The 20,114-nt window shown below is 42.4% G+C and overlaps 1 protein-coding gene across 7 annotated transcripts in view; it reads right to left on the bottom strand.

The window, feature by feature from the left end:
• Positions 1-3,764: 3,764 nt before the first annotated feature.
• Rhp (GTP-Rho-binding protein rhophilin) overlaps positions 3,765-20,114 on the bottom strand; it is a 151,587-nt gene continuing 135,237 nt past the window's right edge. For 6 of the 7 annotated variants that reach the window (XM_022851479.2, XM_086972729.1, XM_086972731.1 and 3 more), the window contains 5 exons: positions 15,094-15,209; positions 7,275-7,403; positions 5,987-7,083; positions 5,610-5,836; positions 3,765-5,394 (listed from right to left, as the gene is read on the bottom strand). In XM_022851479.2, coding sequence (XP_022707214.1) covers positions 5,008-5,394; positions 5,610-5,836; positions 5,987-7,083; positions 7,275-7,403; positions 15,094-15,209 — 1,956 coding nt within the window. In that variant the 3' untranslated portion in view covers positions 3,765-5,007. Of the gene's footprint in view, positions 5,395-5,609; positions 5,837-5,986; positions 7,084-7,274; positions 7,404-15,093; positions 15,210-16,482; positions 17,153-20,114 lie in introns of those variants that run through there. The other variant, XM_022851483.2, reaches the window with a different exon arrangement.

Genomic DNA, 20,114 nt, shown 5'->3' with positions numbered 1-20,114 from the left:
GCGAATGTGTAGCCTCGCATGGCACGCAGTATTTTTATTTTTTACCCATCGTTCACTAAATGATTCACTGCTCTGGTCAAGTTCTTCTGCACTAAAGCACAAGCTCGACGCACCTTCCGATGTCGGCGATAAAGTATAGTCGTACAGCGAGGACGGTGTTTGAAGCTGTTTTTTGATAGCACGATGGGCCTTGCCACAAGCATTTTTGACCTTTTTTAGCTTTGAAGACTTTGCGCAATACCGTTTCAACGACTCATACAAATTCTCAGCCTTAATAACAACGTATCTCACGCCACTCACCAAGCCTGCAACGATCAGGACAGAGCAACGTTTTGCATGGAACGCCAATGAGTCCTCTGCATTTTCCGGCTGGTATGGATATCGACGGGTCTTTCTTTTACCGTATTCACTTTTCTCCTCCGAGAACTCCCTTGACACCAAAAAGGGCGCGGTTCTCTCAGAGATATCTCCCTGATCTTCCCGAATATATGACGGACGAATATTTCTGGACATGATTTTTGTATCCTAATTTCGAAATTACCGAATGAAACATCGTTTTCTCTTGCCAAAATCGACAGCTGAATTTCGAATACGTTTCAAGAAGCGAGAATACGTAATCTCACTATGGCAAGGTATCGTCTACGAGCCAAAGCGTGACAAAGTTCACATGTTAACCCTGTCGAATGAAAATGAACATTGAAACATGAGAAATGTTGTGAATGGATAAAGGAGCAGAGATGTCCGATATTATAAGGCATGGCTCTTTAAGTGCGCGAAATACATTGGTTATTTGCCTTGGGATGGAGCGATTTTTGATATATATTCCGCAACCAGGTTGCAAGAGGTCCAAGGAAAAAAATAAGAATTTACACTTTGGGAAAAGCAAGTGGACCGTAAAAGGAGGGTAAATTAAAAATGTTATTATTAATATAATTAATTAGTTAATAGTTGTTTATGTGGAAACACGTCGTACGGGTTTCATTAACTAGCGTGCTTTGCCGTACTGAAATAATCCCTAACATAGTTTATTTACATTGAATCTCGTAAGTGCTACAGGTTCCAGTTTTTCAAATATCTGTATATTTATTTTTCTGTTGAGTGAATTCAAATGCACAATCGTGCGGGTTTATTTGCTACCCTTGTTCGCAATCGATAAGCCTACCCTAAGATGCCGGCGTATCGGTTTCGGAAATGTCTTTCATATTTATGCATGTTATGCATGTGTGTGTATGTCGCAAAAAGATCGGTGTATAAATTGCCCAAATTGTTGTAATCCCAGTCTTAGTTAATTATGTTTTAAATAACAAATGTGAATTTAGAAACTGTGCATTCAAAAGTATATTCTACGAAATTGTAACTCCTACATGCAGCGATAGTCTGTGCTGAAGTATCCTACTGTAGTGTTAAAGAAATATTACATCGCTGCAGTTGGCGTATCATTTGCAGATGAGTAGGAGTCAACAAATCTTTCCCTTTCGACCGGTTTAATTCTACGTTCACTGTGAGCCTGCTTTTTTTCCTAACGATTAGCTATTCTTCTTCCACTGCAATCTGGTCCTGATCTACTACATTAAACATGCTTTGCCAGATAAAATACAATTTGGCGTGCTGTATCCCGCGCACATTAATTAATGTATACATACGTAGCACCTCAGCCGTGCCTTGTAACTTAATGCTAATTTATAGTTGATACATGAAGTTTATTTATCGCGGCCATGAATCATATTCTCTTTGCTTGGGCTTGTTTGTTGTGCAGCTAACAAGACAAAAGGCTTCAAATATAGCCCTCAATGTCAAAACCTTAATAATATTTACAAATTGGTAATAAAAAAAATAAGCCTGATTTTAGTTTTTGTAAAGTATCGAAGTTACTGAAAAGTTTGTTCCAGTATGTTTTCAGGAAATGTTCATTTTGTAGGTGTTAGCGGCCTACCCCGTAAGGCCTGGATGTGTTTGCTTTGTAGAAAAATTCATCCGCTTTTTTGTACTTATCTCATTTTCTGCATGTCATGTAAAGAGAGAGAAAGATTCCGAATAGCTTTATCAAAAAGTAATAAGCACTTCAGATTTCGTCGTTGAACACGTTTAAAAAAATTGAATCACAGTCGAATGACACAAGATTACATCAATTATAGCCCTTCTAAATGAGATTATTAGACTTTAGGCTGATTTTAAGACAACCAAATCAAAGGGTAGATTAACTTTTTTACACTTAAATAGATTACCATAACCGGACATTTACTATTTTAAGCAAAAAGACTCAGTGTTTGCCTTGCCTCTCCTCTCATTTACGATGCAACCTCTGAGACATAGTTGCATATGATACGTATGGAGCAATGGCTGTGTAGATGCCTACTTTCGCGCCACATAAAACTCGAACACTCAAAGACGGCGCGGCAATATTTTTAATATGACTACCGTTTTTTTTTTTTTTTTTTTCGAGAAGAGGGTTTAACAATGAGTATTCAAGAAACAGGAAGAATATTTGAAAATTATTTTCCTATAAGCAGTTAGTTATCTCGCTCTTGAATTTAACTCTACCAACACTATTTATTCTGTAAGGCGACAGAACCCTGGGCAGAAGTACTGATAGGTTTTAGCATTCACAAAAAACAGTAAAGGTTCGTAGGCGTCTTTATTTGTCGGTGTGGTCGTAATGCTCGCACCGTTTTTCATCTAATAGTTCAGATGATGCCCTGCTTAATACGCGACCTTTTCGTGGAGTTAACGACATAATTTATTCTCATATGATTCAACGGTTCATAAGACGAGAAAAAAGCGATGGCTTAAAGCTGATAGCAGCTTAATCGATAAAAAAAGACATCAATCATATTAAGTAGCTAAGAAATAGAGAAATCAACATCTAAAAGAGCTATTTCAGCTATACTATACATATAATCCAGATATTTTTCGTATATAGTTTAAGCGTAAAACATTGCGTCAAGTTCGTCAAATAGGAACACTCCCAAGTAGAAAATATACTCAACAGGTAAGTCTTCTACAAACACTTCATCACTCATCTTGATGAGATACGAGTTATGAACAAGCACAGATTCAGAGCCTGTGACGTTTTCAGCTGAAAAGAACCGCTGCTGTTATAATTGCTACATATATATACATATAAATATATGTAATTATAATAGCAATATATATATATTGCTGTTATAATTATATATAATTTATAGTTATAATTAAATAACACAGGAGGAGTGGGGCTATTAGTAAGCTAGCACTCCTTAAGTTTCTAAAAGTGAAGATTTTTTTATTCATTTTCTATTGGCATATAGTTATCAATAAATAGTATTATTTTTCTCTGGTAGAGCAAGTTAGCTCTTACATATAGTGAAAATATACTAGCCTCACATCGAAGAGCCGTATTAATCCTGTATGAACATTTTTTCTGCCACTGATCATTTACTAGAAAAATCCAAAATAAATTTCGCATCACTGAAGTAATTGTTACGTCTAATATTGCTAAAAATGAGTTCGCTATAGAGAAATAATTTTTTTTTTTAAATATGACTGTTCTCATAGGATTACATTAACTAAATAATTATTATCGTTTTCCACTCTATCGTATGCTGAACTGCAAATGAAGATGCAAAAATCTATAAGCTATTCAAAAGACCCCAAAAGAGCCTTTTGAACTTGTCAGAGACACCCTTCCCCCTAGCTGTTCTTCACTTTACGAGCGATAACTTCCATTACCTACTAGCGCTATAGTCTTTAAAGGCGACTACAAGAAGAATAAAAGAAGCATCAGATATAAAGAAACACGTTATCTTCATTTATTGAAAGCAGCTTGTTGTTGCTGTTGTTTCATCACTTCTTATTTTTCTGGGCACTATTCGGTGCTGTTCGTATTCTGACACTCGCAGTTACTATCATTAGTATGAATGATATGTTCTGAAAACAGTTTGTGAAATATCGCCCACCGGGGGTCCGATAAATAGCTACGTCATTCTTTTTGCCACTTTCGCTCATCGAGGCTACGAAGTAATCTGCAAGTCCTCATCTTCCATAATCTTTACTTGTTGTTTATCCGTCTCGGTCCTCATACCGTTTTCAAGTCAGTGTCACGCATTGCAGCTCATACGATTACCATCATACCGTTACGTAGGTTCTAAACAAGATGTCAAAGATTATCGAAGCATATAGCTTTCTAGTACATAACTTCCTTTTTAGCCTCGTTTGTGGCTTCAGCTTACAAATACTATATATGAACCATACCATTAGTGATAAAAGTTTTATTACGTAATAATTTCGCGGCAATCGGCCACGATACTCCTGCTAGCAATTAACTTGCTTTATCTTTCTTTTCTGTTCCTATATATCGTCCTGTCGTTACAGGCGTTTCTTCTTTCGTACGATTTCTACCATTTGCTTCTATCGTTGTCCGTATCTTTCTCTCCTTGTATATATACATTGCACTAGCACTGAAAGTTTTTGTCCCTTCTCGCCTCGTCTGGACTGCTTTGACACTTGAACTATTTACAATGCGACGGGCAGGACTTCTCTGTGCGGACCGAAGGCATCTCTCCTTATTTAATGTCATATATGCTTATTTACCTACTGCTCAAATATAATAAGAGAGCATTCGAGACACTCGCAAGTTAACCATCTCAACTTGCCTCGACCATTGAGCTGGTATTTTACAAATGTGTCTATTAAGGAAACGAGACAGCCTTGTTCCCCCGAAGCGACGGTGTCACCGTTCAGGAAGGCCACACACGCAGGGATGATAGGCAGCTGCTTACTAGAGTGGCGCTGGTGCCGAGGAACTATTGATCAACCTATAGCACTATGAAGTAGGTTGGTCCAGTATCAGGATCGTATCAGTTAAATTGGCTTTATCTCCGATGTGTGTATATGTGTGTCATCAGCATGATCGAGGCAAATTGTGAGAAACAATTGTAAGTTTCATGATGATTGACAACTTAAGGTTGTTTCGTTTGTATATGCATGTAATGGTATATGTTTGTATATGGAGGTTTCGTTCAGCGTTGTTTATGAAGCGATGATCAGCGAGTCATCCTTTAATGGAGATGAGCTCCTGGTCGACCCCTTTCGTTTGAATATGTTCCATGACGAGGATTTGCGGTGACCCTTGCCACTTGTGATTGACCCATTCGGTGATTGAAGACGGCTGGAGCCAGTAGAAGACACTCCAGAGGAGACCGAAGCCGTAGGGCTCTGCGACGAACTACGCCGCGGTGATGTTAACGAGCCTTCAAGTAGCGATCGCTGCTGATCGGATGTGATCGGTGTGACTATATTAATAGTAATCTCGTCGCCTGCGTCTCGGATAATATCGACAACTTCTTCGTGAGTTGACCACTTTGTGTCGCGATCACCAATACCCACGATTAGATCACCCTCTTTAACGCCAGACAACTAAAAAAATATAGCGGAGCAAATTGAATTAATCATTTATTCAAGGGTACGTGTATTTTTTGTTTTTATTCGGCTTACTTTTTTCATAAAATATTAAGAATTATAAAATAAGATTGGTTTTACTCTTTACTTTAATACGTGCATGCATAGAGATATCGGAAGTGCTAGTAATGCCAGAAATGCAAAAGCAGTGACATATCCTAACCAGGACCTACCTCGGCTAGGGAGCAAGGCTCCACACCGGCGACGACTGTGGGCGAATCGCCTTTGACGCTAAAGCCAAATGTTTCGTTTTTCTCACGTTTCATGTGAGCCTTACGAACTGAAGTCCACTGATTGCGCGCACTGAATACGCTGATTGGTCCTAACGCGTGAAATGGGTCCTTCACTTTGTAGGCAGAAAAGTCGGGTGGAGTAAGCGTCAACTGATACTTTGTTGAGGCTGTAGAAAAAAGCAAAGTTTTTAATAGAAGTCGCATGCTAACAATGTTCGATAGATGGCGTCATTATAAAACTTATCTCAAGCTAACACAGAAGACTAGGTAGAAATATATATATATATATATATATATATCAGTCATAACAAACTTACGTTGAATATGAGGCGGGTCCAGAACCTGGTTAAAGTCGTCCTCTTGCTCAATTTGGGCGTATTTGTCGATGGCTATTTCATGGTCGAGTCTCAATCTCGCCTGAAGATTGTCGACGTGACGAAGCTGACGGCACATGCGGTGAAGTCGCAAAGCTTCCTCGTGCAGAAGCAGCGATTCATGCAGATGCGCCTTAGCCAACTGGACGCGCTCATCGGACGCACGGGGCACCCGGATGTCAATGCGAGACGTGTCGTCTTGGTCTGTTACGTGGACATATTCAATAGTCCTACGGTGCGCCTCGGTCAACTCGCCCTTATGCTCGAGAAGGCCGCATGCCACATAAAAATGTGCAAGCGCCCGATAATGTTCAGCTTTAACCGATAGCAGGCTGACCCACGAATAAGGCAAATAATCTTTAATTGGAGGGTCAATCAGCAGCTTATGGACATGGGCGTACACTTCGGCTACCTCGGCCGCCTCCTGTCCTACCTCAACCAATTGTAGTAGACCTTTGGGTTCACTCAAGACAAGCTTTTCAAATAAGCACTCGCGAGCCTGGGCTAACATGATATTTGACAGGCATTCGAGAGTACTTAGATTGAGGTCCATGGATGGCGGCTTACTGAAGTTATCGCGAATGTAGCAGAACATTCCGGCCGCCCGAAGGAACGAGTCGACAGCTGCGTCGATTCCGGTATGTTTGGATCGGTCTTGCTTAGCGCCAATCTGCGTATATAACGCTGCGATGTTAAATAGAACGGACGCTTTTTCGAAGGCAACCGTCTTTTGCGTAGATGGCACTCCGGTGAGCGAGTCGAACCATTCGAAGTACACGTTCGAGCTCTTTGGGTGGAAAAAGCGCCGATCAACGAAGTATAGCAGATTATAATATTCAAACAGGAGCTGAACCCCGGCCTGATTGCGGCTTGGTGTACGAGCTGCTTGTCGGATAGCCTGAAATTCGCAGATGGCGTCAGCGAACGAATGTAGCTCCTCTCCGTAGTGTTCGGCGATGAAATCCGAAAACGCGTGTGTAAAATCCATGTCTTTGGTTTCCTTCAGACCAAGTGGAATCATAGGCACGATCTGTGATTGACTACAAAGATGGAACAAGGCGAAAATATAGACTAACATTAAATGAGTTCGCTCCTTTTCATTGATGCGTTCACTTCAATCTAAATTAAATGTTTTTACAATTATATTGATTTTGAGAGTTAGTTTATTCGAGTGCCTTATGCATTACTCGGATATTGGCATAGTAACATGAAGTGGGGGTAGTACACTTACTTTTCATTCTGATACATCTGTACAGAACTGTTGAGCTCGGCCAGCTGCTCCTTAAGTAGTTGCAGATTAGAGTTGAGAAAGCTGAGCTCTAGCGCTACCGTTTCTTTTAACTTCTTATTAGTAGTTGCTCTGCAGATAGTAACACAAACACGACCAAGGCGAATGTAATGAGCTGTTAGCATCGTTAACGTCCGATCGACACTCTACATAACCATAAATCCTATACATATGTGTCTGTGTACAGGTGAATCGTTATGTTTAATTAAAATGACAGTCATTCTAGCAACAACTATCCTAAAAGAAAAGCGCCTAACTTCAATAAGAATTATTATAAGTCTCACATCTATAGTAATAATAACGGAGTCTTCCTTTTAGCATCTTGTAGTTTCGTCAGTCACAGCAGAGGGCGTGTGAGCAGAACCGATCATTGCTGGCTGTCACAGAATCAGAACAATTCTTTCCGCTGTCATCCCTGTTGACAATGCTACCCATTTTTGCGGGGGCAGTAAACAACACTCAGTAACCATAGCAATTTTCGCTTCGGGCAGAGCCCGCGGCACATTAGCACATAACTAACAGTAGTCTTGCAGAAAATAGAAAAAAAATAATCGAATAACAAATGTATTATCATCAGCATCGCCAAAACCACAAGCATCCCTGGCCTGCCTTGACCTTTGCCCTGCCTTACCACAGCTTTACTAATTGCTTCTTGCAGTTAGCAGAGCTTGTTTTGTCCATCTAAATACAAACACACGCATACACATATATCTACATATATACACATTTAACGCTATGCGTATAAAGTTGCCGTTTAGGCAAATCCTCGAGTCTATGTTTTCTTCTCCATTTTGCTGATGGACTGATGTTTATCTCGGTTGCTGGCGAAACCGCCCGCTGTAGCGCGCTCGTCTGCACTCAGAAAAAATGCCTACAACACACACACACACACACCAAAACTCCGATGAAGGTACCAAAACTATACAAAACCATCGAAAGCACGACAGAACGCGCGGACGACAAAGTAATTAAATAGGCCGATAATTGGTGAATAGGCTCTAACCGGCGGTAATCAGCGTAGGGTTTACTACTGTCATAGCAGCATCAGCACGCCGAGCAGATAAAAAGCTAACGCGTATTTGGTTGTGCGCGGCGATGGATCTGTTGTTTCAGGTGACGGAAGTATCCACTGCTATTGATCCCGTTAGCAACTACTTCTGCCGTTGCTGTTGGTATGATGATTTGTATAAACCGTATGAGCCTTCAAGTGCCTTCGCCAACAGGAACATTGTTGCGTTCATATGATCAGCAACGCCACAACAGTCCCTACAACAACGGCCACTACCGTCAAAACGTAATGCCGCCACAATAGTAAGTGGCCGGCTTGTATTTGTACGCTTTCACTATATATGTAGAACTGCTAATGTCTTCAAAGCTTCACAACAGCTATTGGTTAGCCACAGGCCTAGGCGCAACTAGTCATCCCAGGGCATTAAGGGCTGCCACGGATTTACTCTACTGCAGCGAAATATTCACATTTAGTCCCATCATTACATCGATCACTTTCAGTATAACGATATATAAGAGCATAGTGGAATCATTCAGAGATTTACAGTTCAACTTCTTTAGTATAGTAAATAAGCAATATTGACCGGATTATTATAGAACAACAAAATGCTCACAACAAGTTATTGTATTGATTACAAAAATCGTGCATCTGTTATTGAAACAGCGCCGCTTCTAACGTTAGGAGAATGAAGCTGAATTTTTGCCAATAGCCATCTATTAGTGCTAATAGCTTTGCTGGCTTAACAAAAGCACCGGTTTTGTTTACAACGACTGACGCTCATACTTCCGGTCGATTTGGATTTTTCCCTGAGATAAGTTTTGTAGGTTAACTACTAACAAGCAGCGACGATGGCCTGATTGCAGCGTTATATCGCTATCATCGATGTTTGGCGCCAGTGGTAATGCCTATCAAAAAGTTCTTGCTGCCGTTCTTGACGACCGTTGACTATTGTGGCCGAAACCGTTAGCGTTGCAATTGTTCGCAGTTATATATCACGAGTGTACGTACGCTATTTCTTTGCTTGTGTTTAGCTCGCAGCGATAACTGTGGTGGCATATCTAACGGCACAGGCAACAAATCGACCACTGGCTATAGCAAGAGCTCGCTGGGAAAAAGCGCATTTGTCGCCTATCAATCTATAAGGTGTCTCTGCCGCCAGATCTGGTGCAGCCTGCAGTGTTACTGTCTCTCCTGCTTTCTTTTCGCAGCCGTCACCATTACCGACATCAGGCCCAACTCAGACAGGGCAGATCAAGATTGACGCGCTCAACTGACAGGCCGCTCGCTATATGTGTACGCATGTAGCCACATCGTTATGATCGATGCCAACTCAGTTTAGCGAGCAGTTAAACCTCACACAGGACTGAAGCACCGTTTGAAGGACTTTTTCGCGAGTCGCGAGGAAGCTTACTTTTGCAGTACTGTCTATGTCGCGCAAAGCGCATCGATCGTCGTCGCGGCTGCACAACGTTGCCAGTTTTGCCTCTATATTCATATACAGCAATCGCAATCCGATGCAGTCCGAACTATTAGCACTACTACCGATAAGACCATTAACCACCAACAGGAAAAGGCGACGCGTCAACGTCGTTGATCAACGTGTCGCTCGATTACTCTTCTGTCGTCAAGTTGCAGCGAAACAAGTCGCGTGTCGTAGAGGGAAGACGACTAAGGGCCAGCTGCGCGTCGACAGAAACGCTGGCCGTTTCCGCCTTGACTTTTGCGCAGGCAGAGGCGCGTTTGGCGACGAAATAGACGCGGACAACGATGTACGACAGCGGCGAGCTGAAACGATCGATTAATAGCGATCAGTCGATAGAAGCAGATCATTGTCGCACGTAAGCTGTCAGCCCTGATCACAATAACAATGTTCACGACCTAATTACGTTCACTCGTAGCAGTGTTATAAGAGGAGTTGTATTGCAGTAGGAGGGGATCACGAAACAACTTCAATGTAACGATCTTAAGGGGGTAATCGATGGATGGATGGTGGATTGAATGTTTAAGTGGATGAATGAATGTGTGTGAATGTGACGCAGGGCCTGACAATATTGACTCGTTCGCCGGCCACATGGCGCTCATATATCTTCGAATACACAGATGTTTGTGTACACGTGTCACGGGCAGATTTATGTAAACGAAGGGATTGCCGCGTGAACGCAGGAAGTCGGCAAATGACACGATTCTGTCAGATACCATGTTCTTGACACAAAGCATACGGGTGCACCTAAATAAGATTAGCAAAAACTCAGTCATAGACGAATCTCGGATAGAAGTAACGCACTCGTTTTGTATCGCCGTTGGGATTGCTTCGTCTATATGAAGCACGATAAATATTTTCGCTTGTTTCTACTGGTTGTATTTTCGCTGTGCAGAAAAAATCAAATTTGATTGTACAAAGTAGCAATCATACATGTGAAGATAAGTACTGGTATCATATATAGAGAAGCGGTCAAAGTCGACAGCCCTAAAACAGATGATGGCGTTCATGACCCGCCAACTGCCATACAGCTCCTTCACTCATATCGATCGTTCATCGCTTGCTATAGTGTACAATAACATAATTATTACCAATATATCATTCTTCGACTTGATAAATGTGTCGACGATCGTCGGCAGTCGAGAGGTTTTTTTTGGCAATTTTCGCTTCTCGTCATAAAAAAAGTCCGCCACAAAAGCGCATGCAATTGTTTGCTATTTGCCAGGTTGTTATTGTGGCAACGGAATGACGATTGCCTTCTGCTTTTTGTCATTGACGCAGGTGTTCATTCTGTTGCGGCTGTTACAGCCGTTGCTAGCGAAGCAGTTGTACTTTCGAAAACAACGTGCGAGGGCTACTGCTTCTGCGTTCTCTCATGTCTTTTTACTTCCCCTACTTTCCTCCTTTTTTTCTGACTGCCCCGCAGGACTCTATTCACAGCTGCCCTAATAGTCATCGCAATAACTTCAACAGCGACTTTAGATTGTTGTTTTGAATGTCCGTTTATATCGACTTTCTGTGTATCTTTCTATTTATGTGAGTTGTTCTTGTTCTTGTTTTTGTTCTTGTTCCTCTTCTTCTTGTTCTTCTTATTCTTGTTGTTTTCGTTCTGGTTGTTGTTGTCGTCGTCGTCGTCGTCGTTCTCGTTGTTGTTGTTGTTGTTGTTGTTATACTTGTTCTTGTTGTTCTTGCTACTGTTGCTGCTGTTGTGTATTCGAATTGACCGCGCGTGGACGAAATCCTGCTTTGTGCTTTTGTGTCGACTACCATACGTTCATAGCACTCCCTCTAGTACCATTGTTACAATAGGTACCACCATTGCCAGTGCAGTCATATGGCAGTTGTCACGAGAGCTAGCTAAAACCGCACGTAGTGTGCCTGATTGTCCCGCCCATGAATTAACCCAATAAACGCCAAATGCAGAGAGAGAGAGAGAGAGAGATAAATATCTGAGAATTTACTAAAGAATTTTATCTAGAAGTCATCGCCATACTTGCCGTCGAGAGTGCGGTCAACAGCTGTTAACTGCGGCGGCAAGAGCGAGAGCGGCCAGCCGTCGTTGCTGGCAAGGCGCTCTGACAACGTGCCCACGCCGAAACGGCATTTGTTGGTCCTAATGGACGTGCAGCTTTATATGCTTAGATAAGTGGACGGACATGAGACGCAGGATTAAATACAACAGGCAAAAGGAAGTGCCTCCGACGGAGCGAGAGAAAGGACTTTAGTTGAGCCGTTCTTCGTTTGTCTGATAAACAAGGTGAGATCAACTGCAAACTGCACGAGGGGTCCTCCAATGAATTCTAGCGATGGCGGATTAATCCGTTGCGGAAACCCCTGAAACAATCGCAGCTACGATTTTGGAAAAGATAACACTACAACAACAAAAATGACGATAACGCTAACGACGTTGACGGCCAATATTTCCAGAACTGTTTATGCGCCTTTGAAGAACCACTAAACGATCCCGAGCGCTTTCTTAGCGCTCCGACACAAGCAGACGAATTACTGTTCTTCTAACTACTGCTGCTGTTAACAGATAATAGCGTTAAATATGATAATTACGATAATCGTAGTGCGTCTTACAGTGTAGCCATTCCATGAATCCGTAAGTGCGTGGCCTTCCGTGATCGCTGGTGGCTTAACGTCGTGAATCTTCACACGATATTAGCTGTACAGTGCCAATTGTACTAATAGTTTGCGAAGAAGAAGAAGAAACAGCAGCAGCAGCAGTAGTAGTAATAGAAGAGCTCTCTGTGTTGTTCAGTGATGACAGCGGTCGTGGCGATAATGGACCGCATGGAGGCGCTGTACATCGCCATCATATAACTACTCTCGTGTGCATGTAACAACAACAACGTATCATATACTTCTACTAAATGAAGAAAATGGCCGAGTGGGAGATGGACTTACTTCCGCACAGCACAAAGCTACGATTGCATTATTCGCTTGAAGAAAGAATCAAGCATACGTACTTACTTACACATGTAACGCGACTCGATAAACAAGCAGAGGCTAAAACCAAACGCTATCGACCAGCGACACGACATCGACGACGAAGCTTCGAACGTGTTCGACCTTTTATTACAACGCATCTACCGAAGCCAAATGAGATCTAAGACCGAGGTTCACTTAGGGCTTACTGTAGGACGTCTTCGACCCGAACATGGGTCGATATGAAGATTGATTCGCCAACGCAGACCGCTGCTGTGCAAAGATATGTCGAATATGTTCGTGTTCTGGGCGTTCGTCCGTCGCTCCTGGCACAAGTTTAAATACTACAGAGATCATTTGTCGGACTAATGAACGTCGGCTCCGTATCTAAGCTCGACCGTTCCTGGGAGAAACGTATTGATTATAATAGTCATATTAGTAGCAAGAGCGCTAACCATTATTTCAATACAATATTTCGATGTTGTTAGTTGTAGTGGGATATACCGGTCTTAAATCCGGCCCTAGCAGCTTCAACTACACAAATTGTGGGAATAACAATAGCAAATATAGCGATATCTACAGAATATATAGCCCACCGCAGTATAATATTAATAGGGTACATGCATATCTGTATACGCGCATATGGACCATACGTTATGCGTTCACGGTCTCTACGTATCATGATCGCGGTCAGTCGTGGTGGGCACATATGCAAAACGGCGTTGCTGATCCAGAGTAATTCCGCCGGCACCGGCCAAGCAATGCACAAAAGTGAAGCCATCCTTAACTTTGGTTTGTGGCCCGAATATCAGTCAAGTTGAAGCTGAGGCTATTCCTTTACCCTAACTAGGCCGTAGCCTCACTCAAAACCGCTTCCTTATGTGCTCCTAACTAAATACCCCAGAAAAACTTCAGTAAGTTGTGGAAGGTGCCAAATTATTGATGAGATAACTGGAAGTGGTCGTGGATTAAATTCATTTTTATGCTGTTTTTTCATTTGCCTTAGCTAGAATCCCTACTATTATATAGCCCTTCGAAGTATATAGGATATATCATACACTACTGTAGTTCGTGTAATCGCATAAAATTAATCGTATGACTCGTTAAATTGCGCACAATTTATTAAATCGCAGCGACCGCAATAGAACAAGTAGGCGGCCGGAAGAACTAGTTTTGCTACATATAGCGACGCGAGTCCTTCTTGGGAACCATGACTATCGTTATCTCCAACAAGCAATAATCAATATGGAAGACGCGACCGCCGTCGTAGTCATCGTAAGCGGTAGCATCATTTTTGTCGTTCTTTGAGCTGCTCCGATTAACTTATGTCCATGCATTTCCAGGACACAGTCTCCTTCGAACAACTGGCAAACGTCGCATTAGTTGAAACATACATTTTAACGTGGCAAGCCGTCGTTGTTTCCAGCTACACTGAACCGTCACCGTTCGTACGACTGCTTCCCAGTTTGTCTCGTTTGTTCACTGCACATTTACATTCATACTGCTCCATAGATAAACGTACGTGAAAGCATGTGGACAGAAAGAAGCGACTAGCAGTATGATAATGACCAGCGAAACGAGTTTTTACCTATACAGTCGCCTCCTTATTTACTATCAGGCATAGCCGTTCCAAACGCAAGCGAGGCCAACAGGAAATCGTAAGAAAACCAAGAAACTTTGCTGATAAACCTACAAGTACAATGGCTTATTGTATTTTTTGTATTTGAAGCATGTAGCCTATGGCTCCAGGTAATGCAATATTTTACTGAAGCCACTAACTCAATGACACGGTTTCGACCCATCTCTTTCGTAACTGGCCCTTCGCTTGTATTATGATGACTTGCTCGCTAGTTTTTAATGGATGTAACTGATAGACATGGATGCGGCAGGCTCATTGACTGGTCGTGCGATTGATTAAAATGTAATCTCATTGAGTATAAGGGGATTTTTTGAACGGGAACAGTTTGAGTCAGCGATTGCTTCTGAGTGGCTTCTCAGTAGTGCACGATTCAATTTCAGGGAAATGCTGTGGAATTTCGGAACTACAACTGCGTATTTCTCGGATGAAAACTTCGCAGCCTTTCTAGCCATAATCACCACAGATACATGACGATGCCGTCGCTGTTATATTACGAGAGCGTGCACGAACATTATTACATGTACGTGCATGTACGGCAATAAATGGCAACAATTTCCAAATGCGATAGACAAATGTAAAATGATTCTACTTATGATGTACGAATATCTGTGTTTAGTGTCCACCTTAACGGCTTTCGGTACATGTTATCGAGCTGTGAATGTTATCAGAACCTGGTATCTCGTGAGCATATCGTATAACGTACTTGTAGAGCTTTTCAGCTCCATCACGGATGTGGATTTGTTTGGTGATCTCTTTGTTAAGCTTAGAGCGTCGGAACTGCATCTTGCCGCGGCATGTAGCTGCACGCGGATCAGAACCCTGCAAAAGACAAAATTAAACAGTTTTGTTAGATGAAGATTATTATTACATAGACGAAGAGATGAACGTAAGAAATTTACAACAGGCAAAAACGGTGCGTGCAAACGTACGACTCTTTCCTGACAGGGCAGAAATGACCGATGTGATAAGTATTATAAACATTTAGACACGTATGTCCTGATAGACGGTCAAACAATAAAAACGATCATATATATGTCCTATGCTCTAGCAAACCTACACACGGTATCATTAGCAAATAAGAAAGTAATTATAGAGCGGGTCCAGGTAATACCACCTTTGGCCTTCAAAGTCAATCGGTGAGCCAACAATAGAGGCGATGCTGAAATGTTATTCCCCTCCACTTATTTTTGTCGTAGGCACTAATTAATAACTGTGTAATCTATTTAAGCGTTTGGTAGCAATGTCTTATTTAATTCTCGCACACTATTATTACGTACATGGAAATGGCACTCACATGTTTACGATCCAAATGCTCAACCTCTACACATATAAACAAAATGACAGGTAAGTTTTAATGGAGGCTAATTATAATTTTTCTCGTGCGAAAACGTCAGGTTTTAAAATATACCATGGATATTCTTCCTACGCTCCATTCCTCTTCCGATTTCAACTTACGGTGATCGTGCCGCCATTACCGCAATGGCAATGGGCGCAGATAGATTTTTTCAACTACCTATTTCTAATGTTCCAGACTCTTCGAGCAAACGTTACCATAACCAGCTTTTCAGCCAATATCGATATACGTGTTTGAGTGGAATTTGTTCGTTAGCAACGAATGAACAATGGGGAACAATGTGTACGCGTAAAAGAAGTAAAAAAAAAATTAACAAAACGAGAACAGAAAGAACAATGACGACGACGACGACGACGACGAAGAAGAAGGATGAGGTGACGAAACGATGACGAGCTAAATAGCTCAAGAAAAAGGCACTGAACTGAAATGAAGTGAATAGATATTACGAAGCAACCGGAAAAAGGTAATTCCCTACCAAATGGCCAGCAGCGGCTGGCTAGCTGCTCTCTGTTGCCGTCGCCATTGAGACAGCAACAAGAGTACTGTGCTGGATCGAGCGGCAGCAACAACATCAGATCGGCTGCTTCAGCTGTAATTACACCAACAATAACTGCGATACGCGGGGAAGCGAGAACGATCCAAGTTCACTGCTATCCATGGAAGAGACACAAGTGGGTGGACGGACGAAAGGATAATGAAAAGGTAGTGGTACCATGATGGTACTATAGTGGTACTTACTGACAGTGGCAATGATGGCGGCGTAGTAATGTGCCGAAGAGGGCTTGTTGGGCTTAGTCAGCCATTCTGTCCATTCAAGCGGTGTCACTGGCCAAGTTGTTGAAATAGCGAGTGGTCAGCCAATTGGTCGAACACAGCGGACGGCGTGTTGGTCGCTTGAGTGAATCCCCTTTCTTGCTTACCCGACTGATTTCACTCTCAACTACTGCTTCTTCTATGATACTGTCACAACTATTACAACAAGCAACAACAGGGAGGAAAGATTTCGGCTTCATTTTCAGAGTCGTCTTCATCCTGCATTATTCAAAGGTGACTAGGAGCCATTGCGTATTGACTAACTAAGACGGACCAATTGAGAGCAACGAAGTCAACTGACAGACAGCCGTAGTTCGGGCTTAAAACGGCCAAGCAGGACTCGAGACAGGTGAATCAAGCCCAACCGATTTCAAAATGACATCCGATGAACGAGAACATAACTAGTTCGGCGAATATAACGCCGCCCTTTGTCACTCCGACAAAGATCCAAAGTAAATTAAGTATGAACTACGAAAGGACACAGCGGTGACATAATGCGATACACGTTTCAGTAAACACCTGTTTGTTTGCTTATATATTTATGTTAACATAATGCAATGTACGGTCTCGTATATTCTACATTGATATATGAGGAAACGTCTACAGGGATAGCTTACACGTTAATTAAATTACTGCCTATTGCAGGTGGATTAGCGTTAAGAGGTTTTAGCCTTTTCAAAAGATAGGATAGGTACACAATTTGAATCGAAATGAGTCAGACCTACTACTAGTAGGGTGAGTATCAAATGTGAGGACAGATCTGATGAAGCTTTCATGTTTACTATTTATATTAATAATTTAAAATAATCGTCTATTGATATCACATACCACTCGTTAAGATTAGACCTAGTCAAGATTCAATATGCACGTGTTTCTCTGCAACTAACAAACCCAATGAATAACCGCAGTTTATAGCAGAATTTTACTAAAGAGGCTGCCACAACAAAGGACTACAAGAATAATAACCTTAAGCTCGACCACCGGAACCTTTCCTTTACCGGTACCTGTTTTTCGGCTTGATCTTTTTCGGGTTGCTGCATTTCTGTTGGTGGCTGATCGCTCTGGCCTCAGACTGTTGTTTCCCCTAACCCTACACTTCGTCTCCTGAGCCATAAATTTCCACATCGTTTGTAACACATCTTCGCGAGCCGCCCTGTCGTCGGCTTGGTTCTCAGCTTCGGAAAATTTGCGTCGTGTTAATTAAAGCCAGAGGTCAAACAAGGTCGTTAATTAGCCTACTTGATACTTTTTCTATCGGTCGAACGCGTCTTGTAGCTAACAGTTTAACCGGTTACCAGCAACAACGTTAGGTTCAATACAGACAATCCCCACCTCAGATTTCCTCGTTATTTCGCGGCTGTATGACACGGACGATCCTTCAGGACGCGCCGTTACTGCCCTAACGAAATACTAAAAATTGTTATGAAATTTTGTTGGCACAGTTTTGGCAACATCTCAAAGTTTCGTTACAAACGTTCCCATGAAAAACGACAGCAAATTTTTACAACACCAAAGTAACACAGTGACCCTATCGATGATGTGCTATTCTTTTACATTAAGGGCACCGTTTCACGCATAGATACTACAATTTGCGTTAGTTAGAGAAACGCTGGTTGTTTATGCTAAAATGTCGCAGATGACGCTCTCGCCCCAAATGTCTCTAGTTTCTGTGAAGATCCGCTGTAGAGTTTCACATAGTCTTTCTTGTCCCATACAGAACGACGACGAAGGTCACTAGGAAGTAGAGCTCTCACTTCCGAGATCGATCTACATTCCCAGCTTTTAGTCGATCTCGACTACTGTCTTTGTTGCGCTGCCCATTTCCGACCGCTACCCGCAGCCCGTAGTAGAAAAGGCTGATCAGGTGCCCCTTCTCGCCAGTGGGGCCAGGGCGACCCCACCTCTGCACCCGACTTCCATGGCCACGGTATGCAGCAATGCGCGAGCAGTATATACAACAGTCGAGGCAGAATACTGCAACAATGGACTAAATTTTCACTTAAGTCGTCGCCATTTGGCGTGAGATTTGGCTAACAGCGATGTCGGACTTAGGGAACACTGGAAGATGGTTCCGCTTTGAGAAATACAACAAAGCTAAACGCGTTATTATAAAAGTGCCATTAATGCGATGTCGCTTGCTAGATATACGTAATATGTACTAGAAAAGGAAAGGTACACGTATTTATTTTATCTGCCTATGATAGTATTTCACACGATTACACAAGCGAATGCGTTTCGCTCGACGATATGATCTATTAGTCGAATTTTGTGCTTGATCCTTGTGGCCTTTTGGTCTCGCCCTTTTGCTGTAGTTTGCTTTAGGCGTATGGAAACTATAGGGGCTGAGAGTCGCAAATGGTAACAGATGCTAACAGCGTCTCCCCATTGTTATTACATAATCATTTGTTTGAATATAAAGTGCGAATAACAAAGAGCCTCATTACACCACACACAGGCAGCGTTCGCTGAGGGCGAGCCTTACTGATAGCGCTTTGTCGTAAGACGAACGTAACGATTCGTGCTATCAGTCGCACGCATTTGCTCTATGGTTTAATGTATGCTAAATTGGCTGTTACGCTTACTTTTAGACGATCTAGCCTTCCTCAGCTTGTAGCCTCCACAACGTACCACGGCTAATATTTTGGCGATATCTTTGGATGCTTTTAGCGTAACGGTGTAATCAATTGACAGTCGTCGCTATCGGACGAACTCTCAAATAATTCAAAGGATCTTCTATGTCCTACCAGAGATTCAAACAGGATCTAGGAGTGAGCTTGTTGTAGCAAGCTTCTACCCACTACTTTTCCCGTTCCCTCCTCAAGCTTGTCCCAGATGCGTAAGCACACATAAAGGCATCCGGTGTCTTTCACAGCCCGCTTTTTTGTTACCGATTCTCTATATCCTTTAGTTGTCTCCTACGTTTGAAAATAGCTGGTCTTTTTTGTACTTGCATTACTCTTCGACGCGCGAATGGGTGCCAAACGGATTACTCGGTACATACATGCGCGCATGGTTGGCTCATCGATGTAAAAAGCTATTTTTTGTTTCCTCTCATCACCATCGACACGATCGCCACCTTGTCGTCTATGTTGTTATTCTAATTATGGACGTTTATTATTGTTATGGTAATAATACGTTTTCATCCCGTTGTTGGCCAATGCGGCTAGGGGCTCTCAACGACAGGCTCAATACAATATGGCGGACTTCCTTCCTATTACCGCTATAGATGTCGCAGCACGTATGGCTAGGGGACATAAGCAACATTTGTGAATAGTTTGTATCGAACTGTCGTCTCCAGCCCCGCTGGCACTCGTCGCTGTGTCTACTGATGCCAGCTGAAAAGTGAAACCATTGTCTCTACCACTGACAACAACAAACGGCCAGCTGCTGCTGGGCAGAAGAGAACCAGCGACAATTTGTCGCTGTTGACCAGTCAGTTAAATGAGCTCTTGGTGCTTGGTCGGGTCCGGATCCCTGCAAACGGGCAGTTACCACGGCGGTAGTTCTAGCGGTGAAATTGTCGTGTCGCTTTTTTCGTGTACTTACACACACGCATA

Source organism: Varroa jacobsoni, unplaced genomic scaffold, assembly GCF_002532875.2.
Source record: "Varroa jacobsoni isolate VJ856 unplaced genomic scaffold, vjacob_1.0 contig00230, whole genome shotgun sequence".
NCBI classification, from domain to species: domain Eukaryota; kingdom Metazoa; phylum Arthropoda; class Arachnida; order Mesostigmata; family Varroidae; genus Varroa; species Varroa jacobsoni.
The sequence above is the reverse complement of the archived record's forward strand: the minus strand, read 5'-3'. Positions and strand labels throughout refer to the sequence as shown.